Raw genomic sequence first — 20545 nt, 5'->3', positions numbered from 1 at the left:
CCCCTCCCCTCCACTTCCCTCCCCTGCCCTCCCCTCCCCTGCCCTCTTTCTTTCTTTTAAGATTTTATTTCCTTGAGAGAGAGATAGTGAGAGAGAGCACAAGCTGGGAGGAAAGGAGGAAGCAGGCTCTTTATTGAGCAGGGAGCCCGATGTGGGGCTCCATCCCAGGACCCTGGGATCATGACCTGAGCCGAAGGCAGAAGCTTAAACCGACTGAGCCACCCAGGCGCCCCTGGACATGAACTTTCAGTTGAGGACGCAGAGCAGCATGGCCTCCCTTGGTCTTTTTGGGGATGCTTCCCAGTGATTGGTCATCGTGCTCGGAGCCCTAGTCATCTGGATTTCTGTCCGGTCAGCAGAGCAGTGTTCCGAGGGAGGGTCTGGCAGAGGGGCTCCTCCCTGAGCTCTGCGGTCAGCTCCCTGGGGAGGGCCCGGGTGGAGGGATGAAGCCCGTCCAGTGCCTGACCTTCTCATTTGAGGAAGGACTTTTACAATTAGAGCTATTTGGGTCATGTCCTGTGTCCTAGAGACCTGGGGTTTGGGTGCTTTAGCGAGTGGTGAAGACCTTGGGGTCACTGTTGCCCATGATCTTCTTGCGCTCTGTGATCCCAGGGACTTGGGCCAGGAGCTGTTGTGGAGCCTTGGTTTATAAAATGCGTCTCTATCCTGGTGTCCACGCGGCCTTTAGCATGACAGCCGAGCCTCAGGCTCCTGCTTCCTGCAGACCTGGGTTCCGATCTCAGCTTGGTCACAGCATCTGAGGACCCTGAGCAAGTTAGGGAACCCAGTAAGCCAGTTTCCTCATCTGAGAGGATGAGCCCCTGCCTCCCATGGTGGTTCTGAAGGTGGAGCGATCGACTGCTTCCTCCATTCGCACTTGGGTTGAGTGAATGTTTACTGTATGCCTGTTAGGTTCTGGGCATTGTGCCGGGCGGTGGGTAGCCCGCAGTGAGGGGAGGGCCCAGTGAGCCGTGGCGTGGAGATCGCCTTGCTGGGCATCTCCCCCGCGGTGAGTCCACCCGGGCTCCGCTGCCTCTGCCAGTACCTTCCAGTGAAGAAAGCCTGGCCCATCTGACTCAGCTTCTGCTTTGCAGTTGGGGGGCCAGGCTCGGAGAGGGAGGGGCTGCTGTGACTGTCATCAGGCTGTGCCTCCGTCACCCAGCTCTCGTTCTCTCTGTCCTGTCCGGTAAATGGTGCTTGACCCAGAGCCAGGCCACAGCAGCTCGTGCTCTCCCCGTGTGGCCCGCACACCTGCGGTGTGGACGCATGGCTCCCTGCTCGCATCGCTGCTGGTGGGGAGAGCCTGCCAATTCAGGGCTGGTGCCGCGGACGCATCCTACACCCGCCATAAATGAAATGGAATTTGTAATAGAGAGTGTGAAATCTCAGTAAGATTGCTTTGGGAAATCTCAGTTGATTCCTGCTCCTTCCCACAAGCGGTGTTGTAGAGCTTTTCATCGGGAGGTTGAAATTGCAAGAGCACGGCCGGCTGGTGAGGACACGAGCAGCAGGTCCTCCCTTCCCCACCTGGCCACAGGCGCTGCTGGCTGAGGACAAGCTGGGGAGGGCTGTTGTCTGTGCTGGGGGCCGGCTCCTGGCCTCCTGCTGCCGTTGTGGGGACGCCCGATGCTGCTGGTGGACTCGCCGCCCTGTGTCAGGCCTGCTCTGAGCCGCTCGAGACTGTGAGGACTGAAGGCAGCAGAGAGAAGGCGATAGGACCCAGAGGTGGGAATGGGATGTCGTCAGGTGTTTGCCGGTCAGCCCCAGGGGGTACTGTGGTGGCTGTGGACACGAGAGGCTCCGAGGCCCCCAGAGAGCCACTAGGAGCAGGGCCCAGGGCCTGAGTGCTCCTCTGTGTTGAGACAGGGACAGTGGCGCGTGGGACCGTGGGCCGGCTCCTCCAGCTGATGGACCAGGGTGACACTGGTGCGTTTGGAGGCATCTCACCAAGCCCAGACGAAATTTCTGCCGCTTTTACGAGCCTTCCGCTGCCTGTTGTGGAAGCCTGGCCGTGCCCAGCGCCTGCCTGCGCCCAGCGCCTGCCCGAGCCGGCTGCGGAGCCCCGTGCCCACCAGGATCGCGCAGGCCTCGCTGGGGGAGGCGCATCTGCTCCCTCGGCTCCCCCAGTATCCCTGGGAGAACTTGGGGAAAAGTGCTGTCTGTGAGACCCCAGGCTGACTTCTCGGGAGCACAGCCTGGGCCTCCTGGCAGGGCTTGCTGCCTCCCTCGCGCTGGCGTCCGGTCCTGGGGGGCCTGGCTCCCGATCCGTGGACGTCTGACTCCTTCATGCTTCACCTGTCCCTACCCGTCGCTCCACTGTCATCAAAGCTCTGGGCAAACCCTCTCGAGTCTTCACCCTCGGCACTCCTTGCTCAGAAGCCCCCGGACGCCCCCTTTCCAGACCGTGCAGTGTAATGTTCAAACTCCCTGGGGCAGCCCCACGGCGCCACCCCACCCAGCTCCGCTAGATGGTGCCCCACGGTGGACCCTGCCCGTGGGTTCCCCACCGGCCTGGATGCTACCCCTCCTGTCTCATGTGGGCCCCTCCTGGGCTCTGGAGCCGAGCATCGAGGGTCGGCGGCCACAGGGAGTTGGCCTTTGGTCTCGATGTTTCTTTCTGATGAGGGGTTTGTCAGCGTGACTGTACGGTCATAGCCATGCTTCTAAAACTGCAGAATCTTTTTGTTCAACATGTATTTTTTTCAGCTTTGCACTGGCCTGCAGCACACATACGTCAAGTGCTGTCCTAAGAGGACAAGCCAGTGAGTTAGAGCAAAGCCGGTCCATTCGTGCTGGGCTCCCAGGTGGGACTGGCGCCGTCACCGGCACCCTGGAAGCCCCCCTTTCCCGCCCCGCCCTGCAAGGCGATGCTTCTCTAACACCGTGCACCCGCCGTCCCTGTTTTTAACTTTTACATAAGTGGAATCCTACAACGCATGATCTTTTGTATTTGCTTTCTCTTGCTCAAAATCAGGTTTCTGTGGGCAGTTCATCTCTGTTCTATGAGTGGACCACATTATGCTTTTTCATGCATGCGTTCCTGTATGATTTTGAGTTTCTTTATTTCTGGGCGAATGTGAACAACGTTGGTGTGAACGTTCTCTTGTGTTTTGGTGCACCTAGATCTGCTGGTGTCTGAGCACCCAGGAGCGCCCTGCACCGTGGGCACGTGACGTGGGCCACGGGAGGGGTCCACTTCTGCGCGTGTGACGGTGTGCACGCCTGCTGACAGCCAACAAGCACTGCTGTTGCTCCGGAGCCTGCCCTCACCTGAGGGTGTCGTTCATTTAGGCAGGTGCATTCCAGGGTGGGTGGCGGGGCGGCCTTGTGTCTCCAGTTGGCATTTCCCAGAATGTGGATGGGGCGGACACCTCTTCATGTGCTTCCTGGTGTGTGGAGGCCACTCGGGTGAGGCGCCCGGCACATCCACGACCTAGTTTTCTCCTCTGCTGTTGTCTTTATGATCAGTAAGAATTGTTCCTGTTTTCTGCACACTGGCCTTTAGTCAGGTGTTTGCACTGCAGATGCCTTCTGCCCGTAAGATCTAAACTGTAATGCAATCTAATTTATCCTGTGAACATTCCTCGTTGCTTATCATTTCCCACATCCTCTTTAGGAAACCCTCACCTGCCCCATGGTCACTGATGTATGTGTCAGTATTTTCCTCTTTATTGGGGGTCTTTCCTCCCTTAAGACTCAGAGCACGAAGCTTGACTGTGCCGTGGCGAGCTCCCCCTCACTCGCCCCCCACAACGATGTCCAGTCAGCTCGATGCCAGTTATTGACACGCTTCCTCTCTCACCACCCCACCGGGCTGCTTGTGTGGTAAAGCCAGGGTCCCCCTCTGCACTGGTCCATTTCTCTGTCTTTTTGCCCAGACCACTCTGCCTTCGTCACGGGGACTCTGCTCAGCCCTGATACCTGATAGAGCCAGCCCTCCCTCCCTGACCGCCTTGGCTGGTGGTGACGCTTTACATTTTTATGTGGAGTTGAGAAGCTGGCCTGTCCATTTCACCAGTAAACCCGCCGAGATCTCTGTTGGGAGTGTAATGATTAAGCACCATCTTGGTAAGTGTGCATCTGATCCATGAACATGGTATACACTTCTCTGCTTTTAGGTCATCTTTTTTTCCCCTGTCAGTGTTTTATAGGGCTTTCTAGGTAGACATCTCATAGATTTGTTTTTTTTGTGTTTTTGTTTTTATGTGGCATTATAAATAGCATCTTTTCTCAAGTTTATTTTTCTAACAATTTTTTGCTACTACACAGAAACATAATTAAACTTTGATTATTGATTTTGATCCAGCAACATTCTAAATTAATTTTAATAAGTTATTTGTGGATTCCATTGGATTTTCTGGGTTCACAATGTGTCACCTACTCATAATAGCTTTTAATTCTTTGTACCTTTATGGCTGTTCTTGCCTTCTTCTGCTGCTCAGGATCTCCAGCACTGTTCTGAACAGAAGTGCTTTGGTAGCTGGTGCGTCAGAAGGAAAATATTCACACTTCCCTATTGCAGACCATGTTCTCTTCCAGTCCTCATTTGCTAAGAGGGCTTTTGTTTATTGTCTTCACCATGAATAAATGTTGAATTTTAATCACATGCTTTTTCTGCATGTACTGAGATGATCATGTGATTTTTCTTTACTCCGTTAATGTGGAAAATCAAATTAATTGATTTTCAAATGTTAAACCAAACTTGCATTTCAGAAATAAGCAAACTTGTGTATGGTTTTCCTTCCTAAGTAATGTCTAGTTTGATTTGCTGATAAGTTGGATAGGGATTTTGCCTCTGTCTTTAGAAGAAATTCTGGCAATTTTCATTTCTCCTAATGTCCTTATCAGCTTTTGATGTCATGGTTTTTCTGACGTTATAAAATGAGTCAGGGATTCTTTTTTTCTCTTCTCTGAAATAGCTTGTATGAGATCAGGGCATTTCTTCCTTAAGGGTTAGATAGATTTCACCAGTGAAGGCATCTGGGCCAGTGGAGTTTTCATGTTGGGAAGATTTTAAATTGGGGCTTTGATTTCTTTTAGTAACTTCAAAGTCAGTCAAATTTTCTTTATGGATGATCATTCATCTTCATGATCTGTGGTTGTGTCTTCTTTTTCAATCTGGTTGTTTGGTTATGTGTGTGCTCTCTCTCTTGAACTGTCTCATGAAGAGTTTATCGGTCTTGCTAGTCACTTGAATGAACCGATTTCTAGCATTCTTGATTCTGTACCGTAAGTATTCTGCTTCATTAATTTCTATTTTTATACTTTTTTCTTTTTAATTTGTTCTAACTTTTGAGCTATTTGATGATTGCATACTGTAGTTCTGATACATTGTATTTTTCTTATCATTCATTTCAAAATATTTATCAATTTTAATTGTGATTTTTATTTTGACTACCAGGTTTTTTTTAGAAATAAATTTAACTTCCAACATTTTGTGATCACCGAATTATTTATTTATAGCTTAGTTTCATTGTGTTCAAAGACCATACTCTGGGACGTGTTGTATGACCCCTAGGGAGCCGGTGTTTGTAAATGGCCCATGCACACTTCAAAATCATGTGTGGTCTGCATTGTTGGTTGCGGTGTCTTATAAATATCTGCATGTCAGTTGTTAATCATACACTGTTCGGATTTTCCATGTCCTCAGCGATGTTTCTCCCATTTTCTCCAATCCTGAGAGACCTCTGTTGGAATTTCCCAGCTTCACTCTAAGTTTGCCTATTTCTCCTTTTAATTTTGTCAATTATGGCAGCATATCTTTATTAGGCCCATATGGACTGAAAATAATTATCTTCCTGGTCCATCTAGCCTTTTATTATCATGAAATAGGCTTTATAGGTTCTTCTGATCTTGAATCTCCTTTGTGTGATATTAATACAGATGTATCAGCTTCCTTGTTATATTGCCTTTGTGCCTTTTACTTTCTCAAGTTTTATTTTGATAATTTTTCATTATTTTATTATGATGTCACTCCTACACAGATTAGAGATAGATTTTGTATTTTTATTCAGTCTGAAAATCTTTGTTTTTTTAGTTGAAATATTTAATTTAGTTGCAATTAATGATAAATTTGCTTTTATTTTTTTAAACATTTATGTATTTATTTTAGAGAGAGTGCACGTGGACAAGTGAGTGGGGGGGGCTGGGGGAGGGGCCAAGGGGGAGAGAGAATCCCAAGCCGACTCCCCACTGGGTGAGGAACCCAGGCCTTGGTCTCCCAACCCTGAAATCACAACCTGAGCCAAAATCAAAAGTCGAAGGCTCAACCGACTGAGCCACCCAGGTGCGCTGATAAATTTGCTTTTAGATTAACCATCTCACTACTTGCCTTTTGCTTGTGTTCTTTTTTGTTTGTTTTTAATACTTTTTGTAGACTAAACCATTTCCCCCTCATTATCTTGTAGTTATGTATGCTTTAATGCAATTTTTTAGTGCCTATTATTGTGATTATAACAGACTGTCAGAGTCTCATAAAAATAAATACATCTCTTTCTTCTAGATGATTCAAGGGACCTTAAAACACGGCATCTATTGACCTTTTGCTCCACTATTATTGTTGAGTACTTTATATACACAGTTTTGTAGCTGAAAAGATACCATTATTTTTTTTTAAAAAATTTAATTCCAGTGTAGTACACCTACAGTGTTATATTAGTCTCAGGTGTTCAATCGAGTGAGTCATCACTTCCATACAACACCCCGGGTTCATCACAAGTTCACTCCTTAGTCCCACCACCTGTTTCCCCCCTCCCCAGCCCCTCCCCTCTGCTGACCGTCAGTGTGTTCTCTGTAGTTCTCTATAGTTGAGAGTCTGCGTTTTTGTTTGTCTCTTTTTTCCTTTGCTCATTTATTTCTTAAATTCCACATACGAGTGAAATCATGTATTTGTCTTTCTCTGACTTATTTCGCTTAGCATTGTACTCTCTAGCTCCATCCATGTCATTGCAAATGGCATGATTTCGTTCTTTTCATGGCTGAGTAATATTCCACAGTGTGGAATACACACACACACACACACACACACACACACACACACACACCCACAGCTGCTTTTTCCATGTATCAGTCAGTGGACACTTGGGCTGCTGTCATAGTTTGGCTATTGTACATAATGCTGCAATAAACAGGGGTGCATGTATCTTTTCTAATTTGTGTTTTCATATTTTTTTGGTAAATACCTAGTAGTGCAATTTCTAGATCATAGGATAGTTCTATTTTTAACTTTCTGAGAGAGAGAAATCCCCACCTGTTTCCAGAGTGGCTGCACCAGTTTGCATTCCCAGCAATGGTGCATGGGGCTTCCTCTTTCTCTGCATCCTCGATGACACCTGTTGATGCTTGTGTTGTTGATTTTAGCCATTCTGACAGGTGTGAGGTGGTACCTCATCATTTTGATTTGCATTTCCCTGATGCCAAGTGATGATGAGCATCTTTCCGTGTGTATATTGGCCATCTGGTTGTCTTCCTTGAAGAATGTCTATTCATGTCTTCTGCCCCTTTTTTAACTGGATTATTTGTTTTTTTGGGTATTGAGTTTTATCAGTTCTTTATATTTTGGATACGAACCCTTTATCAGAGATGTGATTTGCAAATATCTTCTCCCATTCAGTAGGTTACCTTTTAGTTGTGTTGACTGTTTCCTTGGCCATGCAGAAGCTTTCTTTCTATTTTGATGTAGTCCCAGTAGTTAATATTTGCTTTTGTTTCCCTTGCCTCAGGAGATGTATCTAGTAAGAAGTTGCTACAGCCGATGTCGAAGAAGTCACTGCCGCCGTTCTCTTCTAGGATTTTAATAGTTTCAGGTCTCACATTTAGGTCCTTAATCCATTTTGAGTGTATTTTTGTGAATGCTGTAAGAAAGTGGTCTGGTTTCATTGTTTCGCATGTGGCTGTCCAGTTAGTTACTGTTGTGTTTTTGTGTGTGTGTGTGTGTGTGTGTGTGTATAATTGTCATCCTTTTTATTCCTCTTCATTACCACCTGCATCTCTAGGCAACCACCTGGGATCATTTTTCTTCTGCTTGCAGAATGCCCTTTGGTGTGGATCCGATGCTGAGGAAATATTTCAGTTTTTCCCAGTGTGAAAATGTATTCATTACGCTTTGACTTCGGAAGAACATTTTTGCTGAGTAGAATGCTCGGTTGGCTGCCTTGCAGTGTTCCCATTGAGGCTGGACTTGTGCTATCTTTTGACTCGCACCGAGTGAGGACAGGGGCAGACCACCTCCGTGCTGGGGTCAGTCTCTCGCCCACTGTCTCCTCTACAGCTCTTTGCGGGGTTTTTTGTTTTTGTTTTGAGAAGGGATGTAAATAATCTATATCTAGAATTATAATTTAATTAATAAACTTGCTTTTGGAACAGTTTTGGTTTACAGAAGAACGGAGGAGATGGTCTAGAGCCCCCCGTATTATTTCCCGCACCCCACAGTTCGACCTAACACGTCCCGCCTTGTCCGTGGGCACGTCCATCACGACGAGCGCACCAGTGTGAGCACGTTATTGCTGACTAAGGTCCATGGTTTAAGGTCTGCTCTTGTGTGGGTCTGTGGGTTTTGACAAATACATGTCGTGTGTACCGTTACAGTATCATACGCAAACATGTATGTATGGCTGCTTCTGTTTTCTGTAGAAGATTTTAGGGAATTGGTACAATTTCCTGCTCAAATAGTTGGTGGAATTCCCCAGTGAAAGCACCTGAGTCTGGTGCCTTGTTTTTAAGAAGGTTATTATTAATTCAACTTCTTTCAGTAGATATAAGCTGACTCAGATTTTCTTTTTCTCTTCCTGCAAATTGTGATAGTTTGTGCCTTTCAAGGAATTGGTCCATTTCATATAAGTTATCAAGTTTCTGGGCATGGATCTGTTCATAATATTCCTATTCTTTTTCATGTCCCCACAATGAGTAGTGATGACCCTTCTATCACATCTGATATTAGTGTTTTCTGTCTTCTCTCTGTTGTTTAATCTTGGTCAGCCTGCTAGACATTCATCAATGTCATTGATCTTTTCAAAAAACCAGCTTTTGGTTTTGTTGATTTTTCTCAATTGATTTCCTGTTTCCAATTTCATTGATTTCTGTTCTCATTTTTATTACTTCTTTTCTTTTGCTTGCTTTAGGCTTACATTGCTCTTCTTTCTTCAGTTTTCTAAGATGGGGGCTTGGATGGTTGACTTGATTTCTTTCCTACAGTATGCATTCAGTGCTGCGTGTTCCTCGAAGCCCTGCTGCATGTTGTGTTATTTCATTCAATTAAAAATACTGTTGTTTCTCTGAAGAGTTCTGTGACCCACGTGTTTTTTAGAAGTGTTGTTTAATCTCTAAGTTTGGGATTTTCCAGCTATATTTCTGTTACTGACTTCCATTTTAATTCTGGAGTGCTCTGAAAGCTTACTCAGTATGATTTCTGTCCTTTTAAGTGTGTTCAGGTGTGTTTTATGGCCCAGAATGTGGTCTGTGTTGGGGAGTGTTCTATGGGAGCCGGAGAAGAATGTGTGTCCTGCTGTTGGCAGATGAAGTGTTTTATCAACGTCAATTAGATCCAGTTGATTGATGGTGCTGTTTGGTACAACTATATCCTTACTGATTTTCTGCCTGCTGGATCTGTCAATTACTGATGGAGGGTGTGGAAGTCTCCACTAGGAGATAGGTCTGTTGCTCCTTGCAGCTTTGTCAGTTTTTCCTCATGTATTTTGACCCTCGCTTGAGAGGTACATATGTGTTTAGGATTGGTATGTCTTCTTGGGAATATTGACCCCTTTATCATTAAGTCATACCCCTCGTACCTCTGACAGAGGGAGATAAGAGGTCTGCTTTGCCTGAGATTAATAAAGCTACTCCGTCTGCTTTGTTGTCTCTTGATTGAGGTTAGCACGATGTCTCTTTCTCCACCCCTTAACTTCTACATTTCTTGGTATTTGTATTTGTAAAGTAGGTTTTTTATAGACATGTAATTGGATCTTTTTTTTTTTTTACTCCGTGTTGACGGTATCTTTCAATTGGCGTGTTTTGATCAATCACAATGATACCAGTCTTGTTGTTTGGCATCGGTGATGTTTGTTAGCATTTTCTGTGTGGACACTTGTTCTTTGGCTCTTGTCCACTCTTCCCTATTGATCTGCCTTGGTTGGTTTCAGTGAGCATTTTATAGGACTCCGTTTCCTTCTTTTTCTGTGTTAACTCATGAATTATACTTCTTCAGTAACGCGTCCTCACGATTGCCCTACAGTGTGTGGTTGTACCCTAGTCCATGTCCACTTTGAAGTAGTGCTGTCCCTCTTCACAGATCGTGCAGGTGCCTGTCCCCAGGCCCTCCCTCTGTCCCTTATGACCGCACCGCCACTCAGCCCCCCACCCCCCGAGGCATGGCGGCCCTGTCCCTGTGAGTGTTACCTTTAGCTCAGTGCGGACTGAGGAAGTGACAGACTGCACTTGGCTGTCGCTTGCCCCCTCCCCGAATCTCACGCTTTCTTTCTGTAGATCTGACTTCGGACCGCTATGCCTTGTAGTCTCTCTTCTGGGCACGTGTACTCCCACAGATCCCGCGTGGTGTTTTCGTCTGAGGATGTCTGTATTTCCCCTTCACTTCTGAAGGCTACTCTCACCTGATGCAGAGCCCCGGGCTGGCGGGTTTTTCTCTCGGCGCTTCGACGTTTCTCCCTCTTGCTCTCACATGCTGTCTCACTTCCCTGGGACTTCCCGAGGTTTGAGCAGGAGATGCCAGGGTGTGGATTCTTTGGTATTAATCTTGCTTTTGAGGTTCTCTGAGCTCCCTGGATCTGAGGTTTGGAAAATCTCACCCGATAGCCAAGTCTTTGCTCTGCTCCTGGTGTCTCGGTGTGGCTCCTACTGCCCCTGATTCTGAGATGCTCTGCTGTTCTCTTTATTTCTGTCTCTGCACTTCAGTCGGAACGTTTCTGTCACCACATCGCTGTGTCTTTGTTTCTTCTGCCTCTTTTATGCCCCCATACCTGTGTTGTTTTATTCTTTTTCTTATTTTTGTGTTGCTTGGCTGGCTCAGTAGTTTTCAGTTTTCAGGGTTGCTAATACACTAAAGTTACAGACTTCCTGCTGGATTCTTTTTTCTTACATCGTTTTTCTCTCTTTTATATTTTTCTCTGTTTCTCCTCTTTTAAAGGTCCCCGTGCATATTTAATGTAGTGGGTGCTTAATGATATCTTTATCCCTTCTGGAACAATTTAAGGCCCCAGGCCTCCCTTAAATGCTTTTATTATATTTCATATTAGTTCTTTTTTCCCTGAATTTCTGTTTCTAATTTGTGCATCGGTGGATGGTACCTCCACATCACAGAGTTGAGAAGTTATGAACAGGTGCACAGTGAGAAGCACACCTCTACCTGCCCTGTCCTGCTCACCCCCCTGGAGGCAGCGGGGGTCTGACTGAGCTTCGGGAGAGAGTGTGCGCACAGGTGTGCGTGGGTGCGTGCATCTCCTTCCCACCTGCTCCGTCGCGTCTCGTAGCTGTTCAGGTGTCTAGTACCTGTCGCCGCGCATTCCTGTCGGCGGGCCAGGAGCTGCGTTCGTCCCCCGTGTCCCGCCCCGTGAGTCAGGCACCTTGTGATCTCACACAGTCACGGTTGCCTGCGTTGGGACGTGGTCGAGTCCGTCGCTCGTTTTCCTTTCCTGTTTCTCAGTTTTGCTTCTGTGATCCCTTGCCTTAGTCCTGGAATACGTCCTGTGTGCCCTCCTCTGGGGAAGTTGTTGCTGGGAACGGCCCTCCCCCCTCCCCTGCCTCACTGTTGCCCCAGATGCACGCGTCTTACCGCCTTTCCTGTGGCCAGCCTGCTGGGGCCGCGACCGTGTGTGTGCACTCTGGAAGGTCTGTGGGCTCCTGCATCTGAGGGTGGGTGCTTTTAATCACTTCTGGAAGTTTCTCAACCATTGTGTCCGTCCTTGATTGTTGCCTTCCTGTCCTTTCTGTCCTTTCTCCCTAATTTTGATGGAAACCCTTCCCTCCTGTGTTCTGCCTTGGCCATCAACTGCTGGCTCCCATTTTTTCTCTGTCCTTTGCTCTTTTTTCTGGCTTGTTCCTTCGATTTCTCTTCCAGAGCACCAAGTCTCTCTTCAGCCACAGATGAATTGCTATTTTACTTCTTTAAGCTTTTAAATTGTTCTTTTACCTTGTTGGACTTCATTTAGTCTGCTTTTTTGTTGTTGTTTTGTTTTAAATTTGCTTGTTTCTTTGATATATTGATTCTCGCTGATAATTTAAATCCCTTTCTTCACTGTTTTTTTTTTTTTTAAGATTTTATTTATTCATTTGACAGAGAGAGACACACAGCGAGAGAGGGAACACAAGCAGGGGCAGTGGGAGAGGGAGAAGCAGGCTTCCCGCGGAGCAGGGAGCCCGATGTGGGACTCGATCCCAGGACCCTGGGATCATGACCTGAGCCGAAGGCAGACGCTCAACGACTGAGCCACCCAGGCGCCCATGTTTCTTCACTGTTTTAAACACAGCATGCATACCTTCTATTCTGCTTCTGATTATTCTATTACCTGATACCGTGGGTTTCATTCTCCTAATTCTTGTGTTTGCAGGTCTGTTTTCCTTTGTATTCTGTGATCTGTTTTTATTTATTTATTTATTTATTTATTTATTTATTACTATGACCTTAGATCTTTGGTCCTTAGAAGTTTCTCTCTGGAACTTGTTTGGCTCCTAGAGCGAGGTTCTGCTGTTCTCGCCGGGATCTCTGCTTGTTCCTCACGGTGCCTGTCACGCCTGCGGTCTTGGGCTGCTGTGTAGTCAGTCCGCCCAAAGTCAGTGCTGGTGTGTGTATGAGTGCGCACCACTGTCTGTTTTGTTCTAAAGATTGCCCACTGCGCATACTGACTTTTTTGGTCCGGATTCTCTGCTCTGATCTTCCACCCTGAGCGGGCACTGCGTTTTTTGCTTCTCCCCTGCATGAGGGGCTGACTCCATTCCACCCCAGGGAGGGTCCTGCTCCGGGCTCCAGGGCTGGCCGCCCCCTCTGGACTCAGGAGGAGCCCAGGGGGTTTGTTTGGGGTCTGTTTATGTGAGGGTTAGGACCACGTGCCGGGGTACTTTTGTGTGGGGGCCTGTGGAGTAGGGCGGCCCTGTTCTTTGGGAACTCGGGGGTGTGCAGCTCATCTGGGCACCGGTCAGGGTGATCTTTCCGGGTGTGAGAGTGGGACGTCACCTTTGGCCTCTGTCCCTGCCGTGGCTCGGCTGCACCTGAGGAGACAGAGTCTCTGACCCTGCGAGCCAGACTTTGTTGTGTCTGCAGCTGCTGGCTGGTTCGCTTACACCCCCCATCACACAGCCTTTGCAGGGCTGTTGCACGAGCCCACCCGTGCCCTGAGTCCAGCCATGTCCCTGCCGGGGCTCCCAGCACCTGCCGGCCCCCCGAACCGGGCCAGTGCCCATCCTCCCTGTGGGGCTTTGGATGAACAACTTGGCACCTCCGTGCCTTAGCTTCCTTCCTGGGAGAGCACGGCCTGGACTGGATGGTCATTCCTTCCCAGCTTCAGAAGGAAGCACTGGTTTGTCCAGAACCCCTCATCTCTGCCCTCCCCGGGCTCTGGGCCATTATGGGGCATATTTCAGAGCTTCCAGAAGACCCGTCCTGTCCCTGGTACTGACCTGCCTGCAGAGCTCAGCGCCGGTCAGGGAGGTGGGCAGGGTCATGAGCTGTCTGTCCTGCGTCTGTCCGCCCTCGGCTGGGGGGCTCCGTCTACAGGGCGGAGGGGTACTCCCAGTAGTCGGGCTCCTCGAGGCCCAGGGGCAGGAGGGCCGGTGAAGGTCATCCCAGACGTGAGGTTATCGGGGCCCACACTGGTTCACAGACGGCTGGGGCTGGCGCCGGTGGAGCGGGCCTCGGGCACCGCTGTGGCTCTGTGGCTCCCTGGGTGGCGGCCCGCAGCCCCCGCTTCACGTCTGCGTGGATGAACCTGCCTGTACCGCTCCGTGCCGAGGAGAGGTGCTCGGTGGGAAGCAGCCTCCTGCTTTGTACTCGGGGCGCATCTCTGAGGCTTCTGCGGCCTGCACTGGATGCCTGTTTGCTCAGGGATTAATCGCCGGCATTTGTTCAAGTGGAAATGAAGCAAACTTCACCACAAGTGGAATCACTCATTAAAAAGTCATCAAATCAAACCAGCACGTTTCTTGGACTTTTACTAGTAATGACAAAACAATTTCTTGAACAGGTCCAGACAGCAGACTTGCTGGTTCATGTGCTCCCCCTCCTCATCAGCCTCGGCTCACCTGGAGACGTGATGGAAGAGCCCTGTGTGGAAGGGCCACGCTGTGGGGACGGATGGGTCGGTGGAGGCGATGGTTGCAGCTTGTTCTGGAAGGGAAGCCCCCTACCCGCCCCCGGGGGCAGCGGCGCTCTGTAGAGTAGCTCCAGGTGTAGAAGTCAATACCAAGATAGAGGATTCCAATAAAATGAGGACACTCGATAAACCTTCCTGTGGAAACAGATTTCCCACGAACGTGCAACCAGTTCAGGTGGATTTGTGACTTTAATTTCTCACTTATTGAATTTCTTGTCATCAGCTAATTGTGGAGTCCACGCCGAGTGATGACCAGGCTGTGAGCTCTGAGCTCTGCCTCCCCACCGGACAAGGAGGGCCTCTCCCACCAAGAGAACGTGACGTGGGGGGCTGTTTCGGGTGCGTGAATGTGCCTTTGGGCCCATGCTGGTACGGGCTGTCCCTGTCGCGTGTCTGGACGCCCTGCCCTGGAGGGTCGGGGACCGCGAGGGAGGGAAGGCAGTGCCAGGGCTGGTGCATGATGCGGCCGTGAACCCGTGGAGGTCTGTCTGCTGACATGGATGAGATCACGGGGCCTCACTTACGGGGCAGAGTGCGGGCACAGCGTCTGTGACGGCATCGATCCTCACATCCGTCCTTTGGGACCAGCAGATTACCCCACTGATCTAGGAGCTGAGGATGGGGGATGAGTGCTCTGGCCTCAGGTGCCCAGCTAGCCCGGGGCGGAGCTGGGACAAACCTGCCCCAGGCAGAGGCCGTGGAGCTCTGTGTCCCACGCTCCAGCAGCATCAACCCGTCTGGGCGCCTGTTTGTGAACCGGACTCTCGGGCCGCACCAGAACGGCTGAGACTGAGCTGACATCGCACAAGCCCCCCCAGGATGTTTGTGTGCATGTGGGTATGAGAAGCATGCTCAGAACGCCTGGGTTCCCTGCACAATGACTTGATTTTCTCCATGTGGCCTTCCCTGGTGACAGCACGTAGGCAAAATGTGGGGCAGGAGGGCAGGTGCCAGCCCCCAGCTCAGGCTGCGGGTCTGTTGAGGCTGAGGAAGAATCCAGGCCCACAGTTAGGGAGTGAGAAAGGGCGGTGGGCAGGCCCCCAGGGGAGACAGCAACTCCTTTCCTGGCACGGTGTCCTTTGTGCAGGCCGTCCAGAGCCGCTCGGTTGCTGGACCCAGGGACCTTGGGTCCCTGCAGCCTTTCCTGGTTGGCCTCCAGAAGGTTGTCTCCCTCCACGAACATCTGAAGAAGGGATCTTCCAGTCCTGGGCAGGAGAAGCCGTCCACCTCTCCCGGGGCCCCTGACTCTGGCTCACGCTCAGCCTTACTAGGTGTTTCTAGCAGGGCACCCCCGAGCAGTGACTTCTCTGCGGCTTGGTCCTGGCGCTGTATGATTCGTACATCCTCCCACGAGACCTGGGTGTGCCTTGGCATGGCTGGTGCACAGTGATGCATCTGCAGCCTGGGGTTGTGGCCCCAGGCATCCCATGAGCTCTACTGGGAGACGGAGCTCGCCGAGGCCAGAGCTGTTCAGCAGGGAGTCTGGGCAGTTCAGAGTCTGGGCGGATGGAAGGCTCGCTTTGGTTCTTCCAGCCTGCTGCTTGGATGAATCTCTCCAGACTGCTGTGTGGCTTGGAGGCCAGGTCAGAAGTCGCGGGAGGCAGGGTATTCAAACCTCCTTCCTGGCCTGGCCCTGTCGGTGTGTTCCTGGGACCATTCCTGGAGTTTGGTAGGGGCTGGGACTGGCTGGGATGGGGGAGTCAGCAGGCTCCAGGGAGGGGTCTCTGGCCACCGCAGGTCTCCACAGACCCTACAGCTCAAGGCCAGGCGGTTGTGGGGAGTGCCTGTATGAAGGCAAGATCCCGGTCATGCTCAGGCTGCTGGTTCAGAGCGCTTGGGGCCCTGCCGGGGCCTGGCTGGGCTCTGTCAGGTCATTGTGAATCCAAACGCTACTGAGCTCTTTGAGGAGCCCCGGGAGGCCACCCCAGCCTGACCACCTGCCCTCTGTGCCCACAGGAGCGGGACGGAATGCGCGCCATCCTGGGTTCCTACGACAGTGAGCTGACCGCGGCCGAGTACTCGCCCCAGCTGACGCGTCGCATGCGTGAGGCCGAGGACATGGTCCAGAAAGTGCACGCGCACAGCTCAGAGATGGAGGTGAGTGTGCAGGCGGGCGCAGGGCCAGCCATCCGCCTGTCTTCCGCGTGCTGGCTCCATGCTCTGACCTGGTGGCCCGGGAGAGGAGGACCCGCTGAGGGGCTGCTGCTGGTTCTGTCGTCCAAGGCAGACTTTCAGTCTGATTGGGAAGGTTAGCTCCGGTCGCACTGAGCGTGTCATCGTAAATATAAGTGCATTAATAGCCGTTTTATTATGACACATTTGGCTCCACATGAAACATTAATGAAGAGAGATTTGCAGATAAGTTTCCCTGACACCTTCAGTCGTCCCTGGGATTTTTTACGTTGAGCGATTCCTCCTGTGTGTGCACCCTCTGCGCCCTAATCAGTTAATGACGAGGCTGACAGATCTGGCACTCCCAGTGCCATCTGTTTGGGTTTTGTGTGTCGGGGTGATGAGGGGCTGTCATTGACCGGCGGGGTCACCCCATCTGACCTCGCTGGGCCTGCACATCTGGCCCCCAGCACGGGCTCACCCCTCCCCCGACGGCTTTTAGGCAACACGGCCTGCTTTGGGCGGACACACGGGCACCAGCTTTGTCTCACTCCCTGCCATGGGCTCCCAGTCGCCTCCTGTCTTCCTCTCCTGGAGTCCTGCCTGCTTGCTCAGGACCGGCCCAGTTCCAGCAGAGAAAGTCCCTAGCCCCCTGCGCCCCCTTTCTATGCTCAGCAGTGTAGTAGGGCATCAGCCCGCCTTCCCGTCCACCCCCCTGGAGTCCTGGGCGAGTCCAAACGGTGGAGGATGCCCAGGCTCAGCCAGCGTCACCAACACGACCATCTGTTCCTCTCTGTCCTGGTCACTGTCCTTTTCCTCCTGGATGTGGGCACGGATGGGCCCCTCCAGAAGCAGGCCAGCCCCTGGCTGGTCTCCTGCCCTCCTCCCAGGCCAGACTGACCCAGATCTGTACTGGGAGAGAGACTCCCCAGTGCATAGCCCCTGCTTCCTGGGACCCCCTGTCTTTGAGGCTGAGCGCTAACCTTGAGACACAGCCTTAGAGCCCTGGACACTGGCTCTGCTCGCCATCCGGATTGCTGCAGGCAGAGGTCCTGGTCCTCCCCGCAAAGCCTCCTGGCTGTCTGGTCCTTCCGCACGTGCCCTCCACACCTTGTCGCACACAGCGGCTCTGTCAGCCTCCACACGAGCCCACCCGGGCCCACGCTGCTGCCTGCAAGGGAGGAGCAAGCATGGGGAGACTGGCAGCCAGGCGATCCTGGCTCAGGCCCACCGGTCGCTGTCCCCTGGCCTTTCTGGAACATCAGCAGTCCAGTGAAGTGAAGCTTACTGAAGCAGGTGTTTGCGATCAGCAGCTCCCCTGCCACCCAGCCTTTGGTGGGTAGAGGCAGCGGTTGGGTCAGTGTACCCTGGGGGTGGTCGGACCTGGACCCCGTCCAGTCCTTCTCGGAGGCCTGCGTCCACCCCTGTCAAGAGCTGTGCGCTTCCCGGCCCCCACCAGGTGGCAGCAGACGAAGCCACGGGTCCTGCTCCTGGGTCCAGGCCTTGGGTGGGGACTGGAGGGGTCTCCTCAGCCTCTGTTCTTTCTCTCATTGCTGAGACCCCCTCTGGCCTCCCTGCAGCCCTCTCTTGGAATCTGTGCGGGAGGAGGGCGTCCTCCCCGGGAGGCAGAGAGGGGGCCATCTGGCACACGGCATGGGGGCGGTGCAGGGTGCGGTGAGGACGAGGGGTCCCGGGTGGGGCAGCGAGGCGGGGCCTGCCACGTGCGAGGTCCACAGAGCTCCTTCTCCGGGGGCCGCGTGCCTGCCGCGCTCAGTTCCGTGCTAGCTGCTGCTAGAACTGAGGCACCTCCACTCTCAGGGTCGTCCGTGGGATCAGGACGCGGCGTGCGGGGTAGGGAGACCTGTGGGGAGCCCTGCCTCATCCGCTTCCAGGAACGTCCATCCTCACAGAGAGGCCGCATCGCTCCCGCTGTCCCGTGCCGCCTGGCCTAGTCTGGCTGGTTCTCCGGCAGCCCGAGCAGGGGCAGCCCTGACTCGGTGAGGCCACAGAAGTGCTCCGGGAAGCACGCACACAGCAAATGGCCTCCTTCTGCGCTGTGTGGAGGGTGAGAGCGTTTTAGACGGACGGATGGTGTAGAAGGGTAGAAAAGGTGGGCGTGCACGAAGTACCCCCTTGCTCCCCTGTGTTACAGCCGCAGTCCCGGCAGTGGTGCAGAGGGGCTCCCTCCGTGTGCCCCACGAGGGGTGGCCATTCTCACGTGGGCCCTGGGGTGGCTCCATCAGCATCGTGGAGAGCGTGCAGCCCTTAAAGGGAAGGGCCCACTTTCTGTCAAGACCTTGTCTTGCCCGCACCACGTAGGCCCTCCTGCGGCACCGGGACCACCCGCTTCCCGTGTGGGAGGCCGCTGCCTGCGGGCGCCCCGGGAGCCGCTTGCCATCCAGGAGCAGGTCCGAGTCAGGGAGAAGGGGGCCCCGGCTTTAGGAAGTAAGCCTGTCGCAGTGAGAAGGAAGGGATTCAGAGGGGTCAGGAAAGAGTCGGGGCGAGCTCACAGATGAGGTGGACGTGAAGGTGGCCATGTCCGCTGTGCCCAGAGCAGCAACACCAAGATCAGCGCCCCCACTGACGCCAGCGGTGAGAGGTGTGGGGCGCTGTGCGGCAGGAGGGGCCGGACAGCTCTGCCCTCCCGCGGTCACCTTCTGTGATGGGCCTCAGTGTCCTGACGGTGGGTGTCCTGTCCCCCCCGCCCCGGCCACTGTGCTGACGCTCTGCAGAGCAGGGGCAGGAGAGCACCCGGGGGCATTGCGGCGTGCTTGGTTCAGGTGAGGGGCGTGGGGGGGTGGACACGGGCTCAGCCTGGAGACACAGTCCTCCCCCTACCTCCCCTCCCCCGCCATGAGTCAGCAAACGGGGGTTTTGATGCACAGGGTCCTCGGCAGCTGGTGGGGCCAGGAGAGAAGGAATGCGGTGCCGTCCTGCTGGGCCCAAGTGGTGGCCGCGGGCTGTGAGTTGGGGTCTCTCAGGTCCGGGAGCCTCATGGACACCAAAACCCAGACGTGGGCCTGGCAGAGCGGAGAGTCCTGCAGACGCAGGTGTCCCTGTTGGTGGACAGAGGGTGGGCAGGCATGTGAGGGTGCGGGTGGTTTCACTCTGCTCACACAGGCTCACGGAGTCCCTGGTTTTGTGGCAGCCTGGGGGACCCAGCCCTACTTTCCGTCCTCCCATCTCCAGCCTGCCCTTTCTGGGGGACGGGCCTCTAGGGGTCCAGACCATCTACTGCGGGGCAGCTCTGAAGCCGGGGTCTCTGAAGCCCATTTTACTCCTTCTCTCAGCTGTGGGGCTGCACTCCAGACTGGAGCCCCGAGCCCCTCCGTGCTGAGGCCCTGGGTCCTCGGCAGCTGCTGCTCAGGCCTGCGAGGCCAGGGGCTGCGGTCTCGGCTCTGCTGGCCTGCTTCCTGACCCGCGGTGGGCAGGCAGCCCTGGGAGAGACCTGTGGCCCAGTGAGCGGACCCGTTCATCCAGCTTGGGCGGGAGCAGCTCACTGGTCCAGGCACCCCAGCTTGGACCCTCCAGGTCGCAGCGGCCCCGTGCTGACCCCGGGCCCTGCAGGCCACAGGGTGCTGCTCTCCAGGGCTCGGGGTGGGTTTCCCTCTTCTTGCTTGTTAAATAGTAATGTTTTATGTATTAGGAACTCGGAGAGCTTTAAACACTGCTCCGAAGGGCCTGCCAGAAGTTTATTCGTTGAGCATCACATACTGACCCACGGTTCAAAGTTACATCAGTTTGTAGAACCTGGTTATTAAGGTTCCTTAGTGTCTCTCAGACAAGACCTCTGTCACCGCACGGATGCACCCACTGCTCGGGGGGCGCACGTGGGCCCTGGACGAGCAGCTGTGCTCCGCTCACTGGCGAGCCCCCAGAGCCGCCTGTTTTGCTCAACTGCCTTTAAGGAGCCGTGGGGAGCCATGAAGTGCATGCAGGGAGAACTCCCCCACAGCCCTCGGGGTCTGATTACAGAGGCGGATTAACTCTCCGCAGCTCCCCTGGCTGCCTGATGGATTGCCTGTCTAGAAGGCAGGGTCCAAGGGGACAGAGGGAGAGAACATTACCGTGCTGGCACTCAGGATACGCCTAACGGGTGTGGGGTGTGCGCCTCTCTC

At 52.8% G+C, this 20545-nt stretch overlaps 1 protein-coding gene across 14 annotated transcripts in view; it reads left to right on the top strand.

Moving 5' to 3' along the window:
- MAD1L1 (mitotic arrest deficient 1 like 1) overlaps positions 1-20545 on the top strand; it is a 317188-nt gene that overhangs the window by 153503 nt on the left and 143140 nt on the right. For 12 of the 14 annotated variants that reach the window (XM_081819242.1, XM_081819246.1, XM_081819248.1 and 9 more), the window contains one exon: positions 16272-16412. The exons of 1 other annotated variant lie outside the window; for it this stretch is intronic. In XM_081819242.1, the coding sequence (XP_081675368.1) occupies positions 16272-16412 (141 nt within the window). Of the gene's footprint in view, positions 1-14184; positions 14491-16271; positions 16413-20545 lie in introns of those variants that run through there. One more of the 14 variants, XM_081819252.1, reaches the window with a different exon arrangement.

This window comes from Leptonychotes weddellii, chromosome 5 (assembly GCF_054177405.1).
Source record: "Leptonychotes weddellii isolate Sample4059 chromosome 5, ASM5417740v2, whole genome shotgun sequence".
Taxonomy (NCBI): Eukaryota; Metazoa; Chordata; class Mammalia; order Carnivora; family Phocidae; genus Leptonychotes; species Leptonychotes weddellii.
The sequence above is the reverse complement of the archived record's forward strand: the minus strand, read 5'-3'. Positions and strand labels throughout refer to the sequence as shown.